The 20,488-nt window shown below is 42.7% G+C and overlaps 1 protein-coding gene across 5 annotated transcripts; it reads left to right on the top strand.

Annotated features, from left to right (window-relative positions):
- Window positions 1-2,928: 2,928 nt before the first annotated feature.
- RNASEL (ribonuclease L) lies at window positions 2,929-20,255 on the top strand. 5 transcript variants are annotated; one of them, XM_015121466.3, is made up of 7 exons: window positions 2,929-4,484; window positions 6,672-8,314; window positions 9,821-9,906; window positions 11,730-11,935; window positions 12,615-12,747; window positions 17,487-17,620; window positions 18,298-20,255. In XM_015121466.3, the coding sequence occupies exons 2-7, from the start codon at window positions 6,835-6,837 to the stop codon at window positions 18,482-18,484; spliced, it is 2,226 nt and encodes a 741-aa protein (XP_014976952.2). In that variant the 5' UTR covers window positions 2,929-4,484; window positions 6,672-6,834; the 3' UTR covers window positions 18,485-20,255.
- Window positions 20,256-20,488: the final 233 nt, after the last annotated feature.

The following is a 20,488-nucleotide window of genomic DNA, read 5'->3' as shown; positions in this document are numbered from 1 at the left end:
TTGCAGAATGCCAACAATAAGAAGATGATGTTGTCCCATGACTACAGCAGAACAAGACAAAAATAAGGCCACTTCTTGATGAGGACTGAACACTAAGCGAAGAAAAGATGCCATACCACCATAAAAGTAACCAACACCCCCTCTCCTGGGTAACATGAGCCACTGTTGTTTCTTCAGCAGTGACAGTGCTAGCTACACTTTGTTCCTTCTGATTCCTAGATGATCATAATGAAGGCACCGAAGTGTTTCTGCTTCCTGACACCACCCAGTTGAGAACAAATCTCTATTTCCTTAAACCCTTCCCCAAATCACCTGACCAAAAGCTCAAACCCTATAATAAGTATCCTAATTCCCTTTTAGAAGATATCCTGGAGCTGGGTGCAATGGCTCACATCTATAATCTCAGTGCTTTGGGAGCACAAAGCTGGAGGATTGCTTGAAGCCAGGAGTTCAAAATCAGCCTGGGCAACACAGTGAGAGCCCATCTCTAGAAAAAAATTAAAAAATTAGCCGGGCGTGGTGGTGCATGCCTTACTCGGGAGGCTGAGGCAGGAGGTTCACTTGAGCCCAGGAAGTTGAGGTTGCAGTGAGCTATATGAATGTACCAGCTATATGAATGATCTGCACAGCAAGATCATGTCACTTTAAAAAAAAAAAAAAAAGTAGAAGAAGCTGGGCGCAGTGGTTCACGCCTGTAATCCCAGCACTTTGGGAGGCTGAAGTGGGCAAATCACGAGGTCAGGAGTTTGAGACCAGCCTGGCCAACATGATGAAACCCTGTCTCTACTAAAAATACAAAAAAATTATCTGGGCGTGGTGGCAGACACCTGTAATCCCAGCTACTCGGGAGGCTGAGGCAGGAGAATCACTTGAACCCAGGAGGTGGCAGCTGCAGTGAGCCAAGATTATGCCACTGCACTCCAGCCTGGGTGACAGTGCAAGACTCCATCTCAAAAAAAAAAAAAAAAAAAAAAAAGGTACTCTGCAGTTCCTGGGATGAGTTCTCCCTCACTGTAGTTGGTAATACATTTGCCTTGGTTTCACTGCAGGTATCGTTCTGCTCACTAGACTTTAACATATGTCATTATGACCAGAAGGGTCAGCATTCTCCAGGAGTTTTTACCAAATCATCTGTTCAGGACAAACTAACATCCACTGTTACCTCTATGCTACCACCCTGGTCTGGGCCATCATTGACTCTCAGTTGGATTACTGCAATTTCCTTCTAACGGATTTTCTGACTTCTCCCTTTGCTTTCAATCCCCAGGTTCTTCTCAGCACAGGACTGATAATGATCCTCTAAAAAAAAAAAAGCAATGGAGATCATGTTACTCTTCTACTCCAATACTCCAATGGCTTCCATGTTGTTTAGCGTAGAAGCCAAAAGCCTCACAATGGGCCCTAAGGTCGCGCATGACCTGAACCTCTGCTTGTCATCTCCCTTCCCTCACTCTGCTCCAGCCTCACTGGCCTCCTTGCTGCTGCTTGTTCCCACCAGGCATGCTCCCTCCTCAGGACCCGTGTGCTTACTGTTGCCTCTGACTGCTGTGTTCTTGATGCAGACATCTTCATAAGCTGTTGCTGCATTCTTCTCAAGTCTTTGCTCAAATGTTACCTTCTGAACAAGATCTTTCCCGACTGCTTTGTTTAAAATCACAATCCCCATCCTGGCACTTTTAATCCTCCTTATTCTACCTTGTTATTTTCTGTAGATTTGTTACCTACGATACGCTACATGATTTACTTATTTTGTTCATTATCTGGCTTCAGTAAGAATGGGGGCAGGGGCTGGGCACGGTGGGTCACACCTGTAATCCCAGAACCTTGGGAGGCCGAGGCGGGTGGATCACTTGAGGTCAGGAGTTCGAGACCAGCGTGGCCAATATGGTGAAACTCTGTTTCTACTAAAAATACAAAAATTAGCCAGGTATGGTTGCTCATGCCTATAATCCCAGCTACTTGGGAGGCTGGGGCACGAGAATCACTTGAACCTGGGAGGCAGAGGTTGTGGTGAGCCAAGATCACACCATTGCACTCCACCCTGGGTGACAGAGCAAAATTTCGTCTCAAAAAACTCACACCTGTAATCCTAGCACTTTGGGAGGCTGAGGCAGGCGGATCATGAGGTCGGGAGTTCGAGACCAGCCTGACCAACATGGTGAAACCCCATCTCTACTGAAAATACAAAAATTAGCTGGGCGTGGTGGTGGGTGCCCGTAATCCCAGCTACTCAGGAGGCTGAGGCAGGAGAATTGCTTGAACCCGGGAGGCAGAGCTTGCAGTGAGCCAAGATTGTGCCACTGCACTCCAGCCTGGGTGACAGAGTAAGACTCCGTCTCAAAAAAAAAAAAAAAAAAAAAAAAAAAAAAAAGAATGGGGACAAGCTGTTTCTCTGTGATGTTCAGTGATACAGATCAAATCCTTAGAGCAAGTTGCTTAACCACTTTATGCTTCAGTTTTCTCATCTGCAAAATGGGGACAAAAATAGTACCGACGTCATAAGGATAAGATTAAACAATTTAATACATATATGAAGTATTCAGAACAGTCCCTGGACCATATTAAAGAGCTATGTAAATGTTTGTCACTATTAACAGAACCATCCACATCTTCATCACTCTTACTACCATCATTAGCTCTGGTAGCAAAGCAGCGTAGGCCAAGATGTAGAGGTAGAAGCATGTGACATAATGTGATGGGGAACTGGAGGGTAGCACTGATGATACCCATGAGGAGTAGGGACAGGCAGGGACTGTATTACAACCTGAAATCATGTATGTTGGGTTTTTCAACTGTTTATTATCTATTTCTCCCTATTAAAATGCAAACTCCAAGAAGAACTCCATGAGGAACTGGTGCGGTAAATCACTCTATGCCAGACATACAGAATAGTCACTGATAACATAGTCAGTGCTCAGTAAGTTTCTTTTCTTTTTTTTGAGATGGAGTCTTGCTCTGTCGTCCAGGCTGGAGTGTAGTAGTGCTATCTTGGCTCACTTCAACTTCCACCTCCCGGGTTCAAGCAGTTCTCCTGCCTCAGTCTCCCCAGTAGCTGGGATTACAGGTGCCTGACACCACGCCTGGCTACTTTTTGTATTTTTAGTAGAGACGCAGTCTTGAACTCCCGAACTCAGGTGATCTGCCTGCCTCAGCCTCCCAAAGTGCTGGGATTACAGGCGTGAGCCACCGCACCTGTCCAAGAAGTATTAATTAAATGAATAATGGGTTAAGGATTTTGAACTTTGTCCTGAAAATGATGGTGAGTCAATGATGCAGGGTGGAATAATGGATGAGGAGCTAGGAAGCAAGTCATCAGTTTCTTGCTGTAAATGATGACAGGGACTCGACTGGTCATCCCTTTGCAGATGAAAGCAAGAGACTTGGTGTTGGGATGAGGATGAGGGATGGCCTCCAGGTGGGGGTGCCATTTGTAGAGATGGGATAAATGGGAGGAGGGGCAAATTTAGGAAAAGATGAGTGTTTCCATTTGACACATATTCGAGATTTGTAGGTCTAAAGCTCAGCAGAGAGGCTGGGGTTAGAGAGCGAGGCCTGGGAGTCCCTAGTGTATAAGGGTTGGTAGAGGCCCCAGGCCTGGATGGCGACCCAGCCGGTCGTCAAGTGACCACCCACTACTCGCTGTTTACAAGTCTCAGAGCTTTGTCTCCCCAGCAAGGCTGGGTATTCTTTGGGGATGGAAATACTTTCCACTGCAGCAGTAAGTACACAGTACACAGCTCAGTGCTAGGAAGATAGTCAAGAACAGAACTTGTAGAGCAGAAAGGAACCTTCAAAACCAAGTTACAGGAGAGAACTGAGGCCTGACATGGTTAAATCACATGCCTGAGGTCACTCAGCTAAGCAGCCACAGAGCTGGCTGTAGGATCGGGTCTCCAGACTGCCAGTCCAGTGCCCTTCTGAGGAGGCCGCACTACCTCAGAGTTGTGAATTGAGTGAGCTGAGGCAGGTGACAGGGCTCGGGCTTTCGGCTTACTTGGCTTCTGTGAGCCTGAGTTTCATAATCAACAAGATTGTCAGGGGTTAACTGGGATCATGCTGCAGGTAAAGCATTGTGTCTGGCACACAACAGGTGCTCAATATTGTTTACTTTCCATTCCTTTGTTCCAAGAAGGCCAGAATTTGCAATGACAAAGAAAGGATGAAAGAGTGATGGACGGAGTTGGCTGCTGCCACCTGAAAGACTGCAAGACTGAGAGGTGAGTGACATGACCCGGGGCATCACATCCCTCATCAGCAGACAGAAAGTGGCCATTGCTTTGCTCCAGAAGGTATACAAGCAGAAGCTTGGCTCCTGCTGCCAGAGTGAGCCTGTGCCTGCTTTCCCTCCACTATCACATTCCTCACTCCTTTCTTGGCTCCGCCCTGCTTGCTCAGTGACGCAGAAGGAGGAAACTGCTCCGGCTGCAAACAGTCTTCCAGGCTTAGTGGCTGCCAAAGGAATAACAGACGTCTGAGTTGAGCAGGTAAGGCGGGCAGAAGGAGGAAAGCTAGAAAAGCTCGAGAAGTCGATCTTGAAGAATTCTTGGGCTTCGGAGACTGGAGAGGCCAGGTGCTGGAGAACTTGGGAAGTGGGAGGGGAGGTCCCAGCCCTTGGCTGCCCGGAGGGATCTTCCTCCAGTGCCCTTCCAGGGTTCTGTCACAGTCCACACATCATTTATCCATGTCCTTAGTTTCTCAGGCATCTCTGGTCGCACAGAGAAAGTGAAACTGAAAGCAGGATTGTCTGTTGCAGTGCTTCCGCCGGGTGGTCTCTTCTCAACTCCGATGTGCCACTCAGGGCTTCCTGATATTTCCTCTCCTTCTCAGCTCCTTTGTTTATACCAGCCCACCTCACATCTGATTGTAATGGGGACTGTCTACACAAACACTTTGGTTCAAAGATTTCATTGCCTGGTGATTGTGTTTGTGTTGCAAAATTAATTAAACCTCTAAGAGACTAATCGATTAACCTTTGAGGCTTTGAAACCGTCAGAGTGGTGAGATTGCTGAAAAAGGGTTGCTTCCTGAAATCTATAGCAGATACAGTTATTTAAACATTCAGGTAACAGTTTCGGGCTGATGATTGAACTGGATCTGTAATTCTCAGATCTGGTTGACAGTTGGATGAAATTGATAGCTGCCAGTTGCCTATTCATGTAGTAGCTCTATGCACATGTGTAGGGAGAATAGAATTCATTAAGCAATTTTTTTTCTTCATAAAGAGATATAATTAGCTCTAACATTCATTGAGAGGCTAATATTTTATACATTACACACATGACTGTACTTTACACACATGACTATTTGTTTTTGTCTCCATTTCAGGAAGCAGAAAATTGAGATTCAACAATCCAAGGTTACAGGAAGTAATAGTAAAAAATTACACAGCCACAATCTCAAACTTACATCTCCCTAAGGTCAGAGTACAAACTCTTTTCACTGCTGCAGATACTCCTTGACTTATGATGGGGTTACATACAGATAAACCCATCCTAAATTGAGAATATTTTAAGTCAAAAGTGCATTTAATACACCTAATCTACTGAACGTCATAGCTTATCCTAGCTTACCTTAAATGTGCTCAGAACACTTACATTAGGCTACAGTTGGGCAAAATCATCTAGCTTAAAGCTTATTTTATAATAAAGTGTTAAATGTCTCATGTATTTATCGAATGCTATGCTGAAAGTAAAAAACAGAATGGTTGTATGTGTACTTGAAGTGTGGTTTCTATTGAATGTTTATGGTTTTTCCACCATTGCAAAGTCAAAAAAATCACAAGTTGAACTATCATAAGTCAGATATTGTCTGTACTTTAAATAGGGGCACACGGTTGTACAAAGAGGACATGCATAGGACATGCATAGGACAGCAAACACAGTGATCAACCTTCATGGTGACGTGAGAAATGCGAAGGGAAAAAAAGCCAAGAAATATATTTTTCCTATTGAATGAGGGTTCTTCTTTTTTTATTGATAAATGATTGATGTGCATATTTTCAGGGCCTTCTATTTTTTTGTTTAAGAAGCCACCCATCTCTGGTAAGAATATATTTATATGACATTGAAAGCAATTTGTTAATACAGGTTAAAAATCCTAAATGCAATCATATCTTTTGAATAGTCATTCAATTCTTTGAAGTCTATCATATGAAATCTATCATAAGATCTATCATAAGAAAATAAACTAAAATAAGCTGAATTTGCTGCAACATCATTTAGAATTTTTAAATTTAAAATTTTAAAAAACCCTTTAAAACTTATTTTTGAAAACCACTCAGTAACAGAGAAATGAAACAACTGTATGATTTCATATTACACAGCCATGAAAAATGTTTTACAAGACTTTGCAGTAACACAGGAAATGACTTATAATATGGCATCAAATGAAAGGAAGTAGGATACAAAGTTACTAACAGGGTATAATTCCAAATGTCTTAATAAATATATAGAAATATGCTAAAATATTATCATTGGCTGTTTCTGGGCATTGGGACTAGAGAAATAATTTTCTTATTTTGAATTTACATATATTTATAATATTCTGTAATTTAAAAGTTTTATAAGAAATAAATATATATATATTTAGAAAAATGCTAATATAATTAATTTCTCTAATCCAAGTGTTTTCTCCCTATTGTAAAATTACAAAGCACCTCTCTTTGTCACCAGGTGGAATGTCAGAAGACTGAGAACATTGTTCCTTCCTCACACTGCTGCTCTGTTGCCAGAGAATCCCAATTTACACTCAAAGCTTCTTTGATTAAGTGCTGGGAGGTAAGTTTGCATTTTCTCAAGGAAAAGGCAAAAGTGGTAGCAGGTGGCATTTACCGTCATGGAGACCAGGGATCATAATGACCCCCAGGAGGGACCCATGTCCTCCAGCGGTAGAAGGGCTACAGTGGAAGACAATCACCTGCTGATTAAAGCTGTTCAAACTGAAGATGTTGACCGGGTCCAGCAATTGCTGGAAGGTGGGGCCAACGTTAATTTTCAGGAAGAGGAAGGGGGTTGGACACCTCTGCATAACGCAGTACAAATGAGCAGGGAGGACATTGTGGAACTTCTGCTTCGTTATGATGCTGACCCTGTTCTGAGGAAGAAGAATGGGGCCACGCCTTTTATCGTCGCAGCGATTGCGGGGAACGTGAAGCTGCTGGAACTTTTCCTTTCTAAAGGAGCAGATGTCAATGAGTGTGATTTTTATGGCTTCACAGCCTTCATGGAAGCCGCTGTGTATGGTAATGTCGAAGCCCTAAAATTCCTTTATGAGAGAGGAGCAAATGTGAATTTGAGGCGAAAGACAAAGGAGGATCAAGAGCGGCTGAGGAAAGGAGGAGCCACAGCTCTCATGGACGCTGCCAAAGAAGGACACGTAGAGGTCTTGAAGATTCTCCTTGACGAGATGGGGGCAGATGTCAATGCCTGTGACAATATGGGCAGAAATGCCTTGATCCATGCTCTCCTGAGCTCTCACAATTGGGATGTGGAGGCTATTACGCATCTGCTGCTGGACCATGGGGCTGATGTCAATGTGAGGGGAGAAAGAGGGAAGACGCCCTTGATCCTGGCAGTGGAGAAGAAGCACTTTGGTTTGGTGAAGAGGCTTCTGGAGCAAGAGCACATAGAGATTAATGACACAGACAGTGACGGCAAAACAGCACTGCTGCTTGCTGTTGAACTCAAACTGAAGGACATCGCCGACTTGCTGTGCGAGCGTGGAGCCAGTACAGATTGTGGGGATCTTGTTATGATAGCCAGGCGGAATTATGACCGTTCCCTTGTGAAGCTTCTTCTCTCTTATGGAGCCAAAGAACATTTTCACCCTCCTGCCGAAGACTGGAAGCCTCAGAGCTCACACTGGGGGGCAGCCCTGAAGGATCTCCACAGAATGTACCGCCCTATGATTGGCAAACTCAAGTTCTTTATTGACGAAAAATACAAAATTGCTGATACTTCAGAAGGAGGCATCTACCTGGGGCTCTATGAGAAGCAAGAAGTAGCCGTGAAGACGTTCTGTGAGGGCAGCCCACGTGCACGGCAGGAAGTCTGTTGTCTGCAAAGCAGCCGAGAGAACAGTCACTTGGTGACATTCTATGGGAGTGAGAGCCACAGGGGCCATTTGTTTGTGTGTGTCACTCTCTGTGAGCAGACTCTGGAAGCGTATTTGGAGGTGCACAGAGGGGAAGATGTGGAAAATGCGGAAGATGAGTTTGCCCGAAATGTCCTGTCATCTCTATTTAAGGCTGTTCAAGAATTACACTTGTCCTGTGCATACACCCACCAGGATCTGCAACCACAAAACATCTTAATAGGTGAGTCCCCAGTTCCCAATTCTCTCTTAGAAATTGTGGGATCTTTGTTTACGAAAGGAAAAGTTTTTCATTGCAGGGAGGAAAGGCCTAGAGTAAATGTGGATGATTCAATTTGAGGATCATTACAATAAATTCATAATTACAGAATTACAGTGCAGTGTCTCCTGCTACCAGTTATAACTGGGTTCTGTTAGTCTACATGGAGGTTGTTTGATGCCAACAGAATACCAGGCTAGCCTTATATTGCCATTGGCAAAATAAACAGATGATGGCCTGTCATGGATCAAAGTAGCTCTAGAAATTTGAGAATCCTAGAGGTGAGTTCCTTCAGACAAGTTGGCAGTAACCATGAAATTTACTGGCAAAATTGAGGTCAAAGTTGAGGATGTCAGGACAAGATGTGATGTAGTGAAGACACAGACTCCAAGGCAGAACAAGTCAGAATCCACTGGTCCAAGCCAAACAAAGGAAAGAAAAATAGGATTTTCTTTTAAATGTTAAAAGAAAAGCAGAGCTGACCGGAAAGTCCCAGGAAGCAATATGGTACAGGGTAGCAAGCCAGGGCTTCAGCGATGATTAGGGTGACTTGAAGCCTCGTCTCACCAGTGTGTAGCTTTATAACCTCAGACAAGTCCCTTGATACTGTGAGCCTCAGTTTCTTCACTTGAGACTGATAATGCCTCCTTCATCAGTTTGTTATGAGGTCTAAGTGCGATGCTGAAGTAGTAAGTCATTTGGTACATCACAGGTGCTCAGGAAAGGCTGTTCTTGCCTAAAGGTCTAAGCAGAGTACATACCTTATCCATAGACATGCACTGAGATTTAAGCTCAGTGTAAAGGAACAGCTCCTTTACAGATCTGTGCTTTTGGCCCCTGGAACTGCATGAACGAGGAGCTGGTTAAATTTATCCTCATCCCATTCATGTCCTTTGTAGGGACGTGGATGCAGCTGGAAACCATCATTCTCAGCAAACTATCACAAGAACAGAAAACCAAATACTGCATGTTCTCATTCATAGGTGGGAATTGAACAATGAGAACACTTGGACACAGGAAGGGGAATATCACACACCGGGGCCTGTAGTGGGGTGGGGGAGGGGGGAGGGACAGCATTAGGAGATATACCTAATGTGAATGACGAGTTAATGGGTGCAGCACACCAACATGGCACATGTATACATATGTAACAAACCTGCATGTTGTGCACCTGTACCCTAGAACATAAAGTATAATTAAAAAAAAAAATTTTGTCCTCGTCCCTTCCTACCCCCTGGCCTGGAAAAAATAAAATGTAAGTGCTGCTCTTGGCAGGTACCTAATAGATCAAATGAAACAGTGCACATGGCAGTGTTTTGAGGGGTGAATGGCAATACAGATATAAGGTTTATTATTGCCTTCCACGGAGATGATGATTTTTACAGCATGTTACATATTTATGTAAATCAATTGACTCTCACTTTATGGAGAATGAGTATTTTCAATGTGCCTCTGCACACTTTTCCTTAGATTCTAAGAATGCTGTTCACCTGGCAGATTTTGATAAGAGCATCAAGTGGACTGGAGATCCACAGGAAGTCAAGAGAGATCTAGAGGTAAATTCTACAATCCAGTTTACCTTTCTTCTTTCTGTCTCCTTATTCTTTCATGTAGTAGTCAGGGTTCTCCAGAGGGACAGAACTAGTAGGACATGTGTATATATGAAAGGGAGTTTATTAAGGAGAATTGACTCACACGGTCACAACATAAAGTCCCACAATAGGCCATCTGCAAGTTGAGGAACAAGGAAGCCAGTGGTGGATCAGTCTGAGTACCAAAACCTCAAAAGTAGGGAAGCTGACAGTGCAGCCTTCAGTCTGTGGCCAAAGGCCTGAGAGCCCCTGGCAAACCACTGGTGTAAGTCCAAAAGTCCATAAGCTGAAGAACTTGGATACTGATGTTTGAGGGCAGGAAGCATCCAGCACAGGAGAAAGAGGAAGGCCAGAAGTCTTAGCAAGTCATCTGCTCTTTCATTTTCTGCCTGCTTTATTTTAGCCATGCTGGCAGCTGATTAGATGGTGCCCACCCAGACTGAAGGTGGGTCTGCCTCTCCCAGTCCACTGACTCAAATGTTACTCTCTTTTGGCAACACCCTCACAGACACACCCAGGGGATAATACTTTGCATCCTTCAACTCAATCAAGTTGACACTCAATATTAACCATCACCGTTCACTACCTTATTTCTTATGGGCAATTGGAGGGCTTTCTATTTTAACCAGGAAAAAAAGAATGTTCAAGGCTTTCCCCATCTTGCTCACTGTCCTGACTCCCCTGCAGGCCACGGCATTTCCTTGGGCTTCTCCTTCAGCAGAGCTTTCAGGATGACAAGGGGAACGTGCAACAGCTTGGGTCAGTGCAGAGTTGGCTGTCGCTGTGTCCCCTTACTGTATCTCTTTGAATCTCTCTTCCTCCATTAGCTTAATAAGTAAATAAACTGAGCATGCCACATCTTCTCTCCAGGAGAGAATTTCAAATATCTTCAATATTCATTGAGGAGTTATTTTTCTACCTAAGAACAAAGTAAGTGAGGTTTCTTTCACCACAAATTCAAACTCGTGGGCTACGCTCTGAAGAAGGCCGGATACTAAGGTTCTCTGAAAACTCCTGGGAGGAGTGAGGTCAATTCCCAGCTTGAAAGAACCTAAGCTTGGCCAAAAAGATGACGACTCTGAAATAGCTGTTGCTCCTGAGAGGGCATGGAGATTGGCCACTATAGGCCAAAGCCCCCAGGCTGATTCTGACCCTGTCAGGGTAGGTCTTTCCTGGAGAGTTTTGCAGCGTGCTGCACTTTCAACCCAATGGACAAGACTCTCCATCCATATGTCTGGCCTCCTGGTTTGGTGGCACCAGATTTCGGCTCCTTCCTTGACTGGTGGCTAGTGCAAAGAGTTCCTTCGGCGACCTTCTTCTTGGCCTTTCCTCCTGGCCATGGCCTAATGCCCAGAGTCATCACTGCACCTCTCCTGGCCTGGACTGACTTTTTTATTTGCTGCGTGATATAGCCTCAGACCCAAAGTCCCAGTTCCCAGCCAGGCTCCCAGTTCTCCCTTTGTTTAAAGCATTCTCCCTTTCCTTAATTTATCTATATTCTATCCATACATTTGAGGCCCAGCTCAAATCTCTCTTCCTCCAAGCAGTCTGCCCTAACAACTGTGACTCATATGTATCTTTTACTCTTCATAAAACTAAGTGGTGTGGGCCATATACTGCCTTGAAGAGGTCTCTATGCACAAATCTGTGTCTTCCCTCCCTAACAAGCCTACAAATTTCTTGAGATTCCTCCTATCATCTTGTTTGCTAATAGCCTGCACCACTCCTTCCAGGGTTACCCTAATAATTAGTAAGCACCTTTGGCTTGATTTACGGCTTTTGTGCAGGACCTTGGACGGCTGGTCCTCTATGTGGTAAAGAAGGGAAGCATCTCATTTGAGGAGCTGAAGGCTCAAAGTAATGAAGAGGTAGTTCGACTTTCTCCAGATGAGGAAACTAAGGACCTCATTCATCGTCTCTTCCACCCTGGGGAACATGTGAGGGACTGTCTGGGTGACTTGTTAGGTCATCCCTTCTTTTGGACTTGGGAGAGGTAAGTAAAACTTTGAGCAGATGCTACAGGCTTCCAGGATGGAGAGGGTGAGGTGGTGCAGACAGAAGTCTGGGCTGCACATCAGGAGACCCAGGCTTTTTTCTCAGCTTGGGATTTACTGGCTGTGTGTCCTTGGAGAGATGACTTAACCTCTCTGGAATCTGCTTTTCATTTCTGAAGAATAAGGAGGGAAAAAAAGAGATGCTTGCCTCTCCCATCATGCAGAATTTTTGAAGACATGGTTGTATTACTTTTATTAAAAATCAAAATGTGGCCAGGCGCGGTGGCTCATGCCTGTAATCCCAGCACTTTGGGAGGCCGAGGTGGGCAGATCACAAGGTCAGGAGTTCCAGACCAGCCTGGTCAGCATGGTGAAACCCCATCTCTACTAAAAATACAAAAATTAGCCGGGCGTGGTGGTGGGCGCCTGTAATGCCAGCTACTTGGGAGGCTGAGGCAGGAGAATCGCTTGAACCCGGGAGGTGGAGGTTGCTGTGAGCCAAGATTGTGCCACTACATTCCAGCCTGGGGGACAGAGCAAGACTCCATCTCAAAAAAAAAAAAAAAAAAAAAAAAAAGAAAACACAAAAACGCCAAAATCTAACAGTTTCCTTTTTCTAGAAAAGGAAAGGGAGGGATGGGGTGATCATGATCATTTAGATGATTTAGTCATCTTCAGCCGCTATAGGACGCTTCGGAATGTGGGAAATGAATCCGACATCAAAACACGAAAACATAAAAGTGAGATCCTCAAACTACTGCAACCTGGGCCTTCTGAACATTCTGTAAGTTTTGACAAGTGGACGACTAAGGTATGAATAATTCCTACAGTGCAGGGGTTATTCCAGCAATAAGAATTTGTGTAATGTTTTATGTTAGTTTTTCTATCTTATTTTATACCAGTGGCCGACCAGAGCCTGAAAGAGGTGATTTCCTCTCCTGTCCTCCCCATTCCTATTCCCTTAGGCTCCCCACTGGGGTGTCTACTTCCAGAGAGAGAAGCTGGCCCTCTCTCTCTCGCATTCAGACCCATGCCCCTCTGATAGACTGTTATTCAGGCTCCCCCTGGATAGCCTTATCCCAGCCCATGAGCCTTTCCCTCACACTTGGCTGATAATCCTATTACCATTATGGCAAGAGCAGCTGACTAAATAGAACTTAATCCAAGGGAAGTGCTTCACCATGAGGCGTTTCAGTCCGGGTACAGCCTGGTTGCCTCCACTGCCTGTGAACAGCCCAGCTCTCAGGATCCACACACAGACCTACGTTCTGCCTGAGGAAATAGACTATGAAGAAAAGATGATCTTTCAAATTGCTCTCTTTAAGAAAAGTTCCATGTAACTTGCATTAAGTATAGTGGAACTCTACAAAATTATTCACCATCTCAATCTAGTCAGTACTGTCAGAACTTTCATTATTAATTAACAAACATCTATACAATACCAATTATGTGCTAGACCCATGCAAGGCCCTGAGCATACAAAGCAGAATACAGTGTGTCCCTGTGGGGCTGAGAAGCCCGTGGAAATGATGCTGTGGGATGTGTGCTGGGCATCCCAGGGACATGTGCAAAGCACTATGGGAGAACCCATAATCTTCAGGTCTTGGAAACCAACAGCTTCCTATCCTAGGCCTGACCTGGGATACTGCTTCTCCTGATTCTTGTTTTGCTTTCCTTCGCTCACTGGTCTCTAGACTGCACATCACACTCATAATTACTGGCTTATGGTCCATTTTCCTTGCTAGCCTATAAGGTCCATGAAGGCAGAGACTACCCATTGTCTTGTGAGTTATTGTATCCCTGGCATGGAGTAGATGTGCCATAACTCTACTAAACGAATGTCTATCAAACTTTGGCTAAAACTTTAACTTGTAGAAACAAAGGAATTTGAAAGCAGCTGTAATAATGATAGCTAATGATTACACAGTGCTTGATTATGTAGCAGCCATAGTTCTTGGGACTTTACATGAGTTACCACATTTAATCCTTATCACAACTGCTGAGACAATCATCTATATTTTGCAGATGAGCAAGTTGAGGCACAGACAAATAATTTTTCCAACTACACAGAACCAGTAAGGGGTGCACCAGGATTTGAAGCTGGGAAGGATGGCTGCAGAGGCCATGTGCTTAAGCCACACTACTACACAAAGCTATGATGGTGTCAAGTCTACCAACTCATTTATTCACTGAGGAAACTGAGGCTCAGAGACCACACTCAAATTACTCATGCCTGGACAGTCAGAGATTGGCAGAGCTGGAAAGAGGAACTTGTTCTTTTATTCCCAATGTATTGGTTCTTTTCCCGAAATTCCATGAGCTTATATTGAATTTTGATAGACTTCAAGTTTTAACTTCAAGTTTGACCTTTTAATCCCCATTTTACACTTTGTTTTCCTGCTGACTTGCCCCTTTTCATGGTCACACAATTAATTTTGTTAGCATAGGTCTGGAGCCCAAGTTTTCCAGCTTGTATGACTGTATTGGTTCTTGACTTGCCCCATCCTGCCACACATACATGCTTGACATTTCTCATGGGTGTTCTGCACAGAGTGCACCTGGCCAGTCTCAGCAGCATCCTCACTAGCATTGCTCTTTCATCAGTTACTCTTCCTAAGTGACCCACTGGATTCTTGACTGTTGCATTTTGATCTTGTAGCCCAAACTCTTTCTAAATATGAGAGCCATCTATGGCTCTGTATCTATGAGGGTGACAAGCACAGAGAAAGAGGATGACATTACTATGATATGAAAGGAGTTGCCCTGGGATACCTGCAGGCAAGAAGAAACAAGTAACCTTGTTTAAAATATAAATTTTAGAGGGTACTAGTACAGTTTTGTTACATGGATATATTGTGTAGTGGTACAATTGGGCTTTTAGTTTAACCATTACCTGAATAATGTACATTGTACCCATTAAGTAATTTCTCATCCCTCTCCCTCCTCCAACCCTCCCACTTTTCCAAGTCTCCAATTCTATTATTCCACTCTGTACATCCATGTGTACACATTATTGAGCTCCCACTTATAAGTGAGAACATGTGATACTTGACTTTCTGTTTGTGAGTCATTTCACTTACGATAATGGCCTCTAGTTCCATCCATGTGGCTACGAAAGACATGATTTCATTCTTCTTTTTTATGACTGAAATATATATATGTATATATTTATATGTATGTAAACATTTTCTTTAATCATCTGTTATGGACACTGAGGTGGATTCCATATCTTTGCTATTATGAATAGTGCTGTAATAAACATATGAGTGCAGGTATCTTTTTGATACAAGGTTTCTTGGGCTGAGTACAATGGCTCACGCCTGTAATCCCAGCACTTTGGGAGGCCGAGGTGGGTGGATCACTTGAGGTCAGGAGTTTGAGACCAGCCTGGCCAAAATGCTGAAACCCTGTCTCTACTAAAAATGCAAAACTTAGCCAAGCATTGTGGCACACGTCTGTAATCCCAGCTACTTGGGAGGCTGAGGCATGAGAATTGCTTCAGCCTATGAAGCAGAGGTTGCAGTGAGCTGAGATGGTGCCACTGCACACCAGAGCATTTTTTCATATGCTTTTTGGCCATTTGTATGTCTTCTTTTGAGAAACGTCTATTCATGTCATTTGCCCACCTTTTAATGAGGTTATTATCTTTTATCGTTAAGTTGTTTGAATTCCTTGTAAATTCTGGATATCAGTCCTCTGTTGGATGCATAGTTTGCAAATTTTTTTTTTCCCATGCTGCAGGTTGTTTGTTTGCTGTTTATTTCTTTTGCTGTGCAGAAGTTTTTAGTTTAATTAAACCCCATCTCTCTTTATTTTCGTTGTTTGTGCTTTTGAGGTCTTAGTCATGAATTCTTTGCCTAGACCAATGTCCAGAAGAGTTTTTCCTAGGTTTTCGTTTAGTATTTTTATAGTTTCAGATCCTACATTTAAGTCTTTAATCCATCTTGAGTTGATTTTTGTATACAGTGTGAGAGAGAGGTCTAGTTTTAATCTTCTACATACGGCAATCTAATTGTCCCAGCACCACTTACTGAATAGTGTATCCTTTTCCCAGTGTGTGTTTTTGCTGACTTTGTCAAAGATCAGTTGGTTGTGGATACGTGGCTTTATTTGTGGGTTCTCTGTTCTGTTCCATTGATCTATGTGTCTATTTTTATACCAGTACTGTGCTGTTTTGGTTATCTTAGCCTTGCGGAATAATTGGAAGTGTATCATAATGTGATGCCTCCAACTTGGTTCTTTTTCCTTAAGATGCCTGTGGCTGTTGGGGCTCTTTTTTGGTTTCATGTGAATTTTAGGATTGTTTTTTCTAATTCTGTGAAAAATGATGTTGGTATTTTGATAGCGATTGCGTTGAATGTGTAGATTGCTTTGGGCAGGGTGATCACTTTAACAATATTAATTATTCCTTTTGGAAATATACCTAGAAAAACAAAAACAAACAAACAAAAAAAACCATTCACTTTGGCCATGGTTGCAGGCCTGGTTTCAGTCTGAACAGCCCTTTTAAAGAAAGAAATGTAATCAAGTACGAATTTGAAAGGGTGGCCACAGGATAAAAATATTGTATAGTATAATAGCAAATTTCCTAGTATAGTAGTCAAAGATTTTTAACCGTATTTTAATATATTTAATTTCTTATGAAAACAATTTACTTGGAAAATACAGACACACATTTGAACATACTTATAATCTCACGTGCAGACACAATTATATATATAGTTTTAATTTTTAAAAATTTTTAATTTTTTTGCTAAGCGCAGTGTCTCATGCCTGTAATGACCAGCATTTTGGGAGGCCAAGGTGGGCGAATCACGAGGTCAGGAGTTTGAGACCAGCCTGGCCAACATGGTGAAACCCTGTCTCTACTAAAAATACAAAAAAAAAAAAAATTAGCTGGGCATAGTGGCAGGTGCCTGTAATCCCAGCTACTCAGGAGGCTGAGGCAGGAGAATTGCTTGAACCTGAGAGGCGGAGGTTGCAGTGAGCTGAGATCGCGCCACTGCACTCCAGCCCTGGCGACAGAGTGAGACTCCATCTCCCAAAAAAAAAAAAAAAAAAAAGTATTATTTTGAGATGGAGTCTCGCTCTGTTGCCAAGGCTGGAGTGCAGTGGCGCGATCTCAGCTCACAGCAAACTCCACCTCCCAGGTTTAAGAGACTCTCCTACCTTCATCTCCCAAGTAGCTGGGATTACAGGCGGTGCCACCACGCCCGGCTAATTTTTGTGTTTTTAGTAGAAACAAGGTTTCACTATGTTGGCCAGGCTGGTCTCAAACTCCTGACCTCAGGTGATCTGCCCATTAAGACCTCTCAGAGTGCTGGGACTACAGATGTGAGCCACTGCGCCCGGCCCAGACACAATTATAGTTAGCATTTTGGTATACAGCATTTACTTCCCTTTTTAAATTATTTTGCTTTATTAATTAGTTGGTAATTATAGAATATATGAATATATTCAAATTTATATTTTGCCTTTTGGTATGAATATTCCATCATGATTTATTTTGTGTTGCTACCACATTTTTGTGTTATTTTTTGTTTTTTTTAGATTAATGCAGATGTTATGAAAAAAATGAATGAGTTTTATAAAAAAAGTGGCAATTTCTACCAGAACACTGTGGGTGATCTGCTAAAGTTCATCCGGAATTTGGGAGAACACATTGATGAAGAAAAGCATAAAAAGTAAGTATTGCTTTCATTCCTACAAATTATATGTGAAATGAGAACAATTTAAAAAATCCAATTCTAAGTTTATACCTATGATGAAAAAAAGAAAATTTATTTTGATGAAAGAAAAGTAATTCCTTCCCTCTGTGTGTAAAAGGGCTATCACTGTGGCCTTACAATTAATGAGGGACATGTCCAGCAGGCTTTCATCTTCTTTGTTATTTTTTTGTTGGATAAATGGTAAAACAAATTGAACAGGAGCTAGTGACTCCCTTCTGTGAAGTAACACAGGAGACTGGACGGCTAGATAAAGTGAATGTAGAGTTACATACGTCTAAAAATAGCCCACATTAGTTCGATCAACTTTTGCTGACAAAAATATTAGCTACAAACTCACAAAAAAGTCTTACAGTTCAGGGCTCTTCTAGAGTTTGGAATTATAGGTAGAGGATTGTGGCATTGCACTATTTCCATTTTATGAATGAACAATCTAAAGTGCAGAAAGATTGTGGCCAAAGGTTGCACAATTAGTTGAAGAGTCAGGGGAGGAGTCTTGCTCTGTCAGATTCCAAAGTCCTTATTCATTCTGCAATAGAAATCAAGCGAGCAAAGAGATCTTCAGGGCCATATGCTGTGAAGTGGGGAAGAATAATTTGGGGCAAGCATGCTGAACCATTTGTGTTTTATTTCAGGATGAAATTAAAAATTGGAGACCCTTCCCGGTATTTTCAGAAGACATTTCCAGATCTGGTGATCTATGTCTATACAAAACTACAGAACACAGAATATAGAAAGCATTTCCCCCAAACCCACAGTTCAAACAAGCCTCAGTGTGATGGAGCTGGTGGGACCAGTAGGTTGGCCAGCCCTGGGTGCTGATGGACTGATTTGTTGGAGTTCAGGGAACTACTTATTAGCTGTAGAGTCCTTGGCAAGTCACAACGTTCTGGGCCTTTTAACTCACCAGGTTGCTTATGAGGGATGAGTTGTATAGCTGATATGTCAGTTCCTGGCATTGTGTATTTCATATGTCTATAACAAAAGCAGTATATGCCCAGACTACACTAGTCCATAAGCCTTACCCACTAACTGGAACGACACTCTGCTAAGATTCCTTTTGTCAATTGCACCAAAAGAATGAGTGCCTTGACCCCTAATGCTGCATATGTTACAATTCTCTCATTTAATTTTCCCAATGATCTTGCAACACAGGGATTATCATCCATCCCCATTTAAGAACTGAGGAACCTGAGACTCAGAGAGTGTGAGCTACTGGCCCAAGCTTATTCAATTTATACCTAGCACTTTATAAATGGACGTGGTGTTATTGGTACCTCTCATTTGGGCACCTTAAAACTTAACTATCCTTCCAAGGCTCTTCCAGATGAGTCCCAAAACATATATAGGGGCTCCAGGAAGCTCATTCACTCATTCATTCATTCATTCAGTATTTATTGAGCATCTAGTATAAGTCTGGGCACTGGGTGCATGAATTCCACTCCTTCCAGAACCAACTGCATTGGTTTTCCATGACCTTAGGCAGTAGTTCTCAACTAGGGGGCAATTTTGCACTGCAGAGAGCATTTAGCAGTGTCTGAAGAAGTTTTTGGTGTCACAGCTTTGTGGGGCGCATGCTATGGCATTTAGTGAGTCAAGACCAGGGATGCTGCCAAACCTACCTTGCACAGGACAGCCCCTGCAACAAAGAATTATCCAGACCAAATATCAATGGTGCTGAGGTTGAGAAAGCCTGCCTTAAGGGGTTGGGATGCTTTTGAACTATCTTAGGGCCCAGGACTGTGGAGTGTGTGGACCACCCCGCAGAGGAGGGACTCAGATTTGTTTACTCTTGCTGAATGTGTAGCGATGGAGTTCCTTCTGGTGTCAACCCCTCAGGAGGCTCCCAGGCCTCCCTCACTTCCCATACCCAGTCTAGGAGCTCTTTCTGGCTCCCAAGCACCCAGAGCTTTCCTCCACCTTTTAGTTTTGGTTCCTCCACTGGAATGTAGGCTCCTTACGGGTGATGACTATCTTTTCTTGACTTTGTATCTTCATTGCCAAGCAAAAAGTCTGCCAAGTGGGAATGTTCAATAAATATGCATTGAATAATGAATGAACCATCTTCGTACGTGAATAATACTACTGCCTTACATTTTCTGGTGCTTTATAATGTATACATTATATCTGCATATTTTATTTTATTTAATTTTCAAAACAATCCTTTAAGGTCAACATTGTTATCCTTATTTTGCTAATGAGGAAACTAAGGTTAGAAACATTTTGATTTCCTCTAGGACATATAGCTAGGAAGTGTTACTGTCTTGATTTGAACAAATTTTCTGGTGCTAAGTCTGATGTTCTTTCCATGAATCACTGTGGTGGTTTAGATGGAGCTTTGTAATGGGAATAAAACAGTACCTTAGGTTCTTTCTGAAAAGGAGGTATCTAGCCATGGATAAATAGATATCACCAAATGAAATTAAATGTTGGTTAGGAACAGATTTAAGGCTTAAAAAATATTTTATGAGCAGCAAGATTGCTTTAACTTTTAAAATGAAGCTTTGGTTGTCTGATTTGTAATGAGCACCTGGATATGTCAATCAACATGCCCATTTGTGAAGCTTACTCAATAAAACTTTAAATCATCTTATTTAGTCTGATTTTCTTTAAGTGACATTTCCACTTTAGGGAGTGGGTGATATCTACAGTAGGAAGTATTCGCTAAGTAATTCCTGGGTAAGTTTTAAGAAAGGACATCCTGCTGTCTGAAAATGGAAAAAGGAGCTATTTTTGACTCTCTAGTAATTCTGGAACAATGTGGGCCTAGCACGTAGCGAGAGAAAGGAGGAAATGATCATTTTTCCCTCTGCTTGAGTTCTCTGA

The sequence above is a fragment of the Macaca mulatta genome, chromosome 1 (genome assembly GCF_049350105.2).
Source record: "Macaca mulatta isolate MMU2019108-1 chromosome 1, T2T-MMU8v2.0, whole genome shotgun sequence".
Classification (NCBI taxonomy): domain Eukaryota; kingdom Metazoa; phylum Chordata; class Mammalia; order Primates; family Cercopithecidae; genus Macaca; species Macaca mulatta.
Note: the sequence above shows the minus strand (reverse complement) of the source record. Positions and strands in the feature narration are given on the sequence as shown.

Coding starts and splice junctions, on each gene's coding strand:
- RNASEL (XM_015121466.3), top strand. CDS start 6,835: ATGGAGACCAGGGATCATAATGACCCCCAGGAGGGACCCATGTCCTCC. Junction 9,907..11,729: donor AAGTCAAGAGAGATCTAGAG/GTAAATTCTACA, acceptor GCTTTTGTGCAG/GACCTTGGACGGCTGGTCCT. Junction 17,621..18,297: donor GATGAAGAAAAGCATAAAAA/GTAAGTATTGCT, acceptor GTTTTATTTCAG/GATGAAATTAAAAATTGGAG.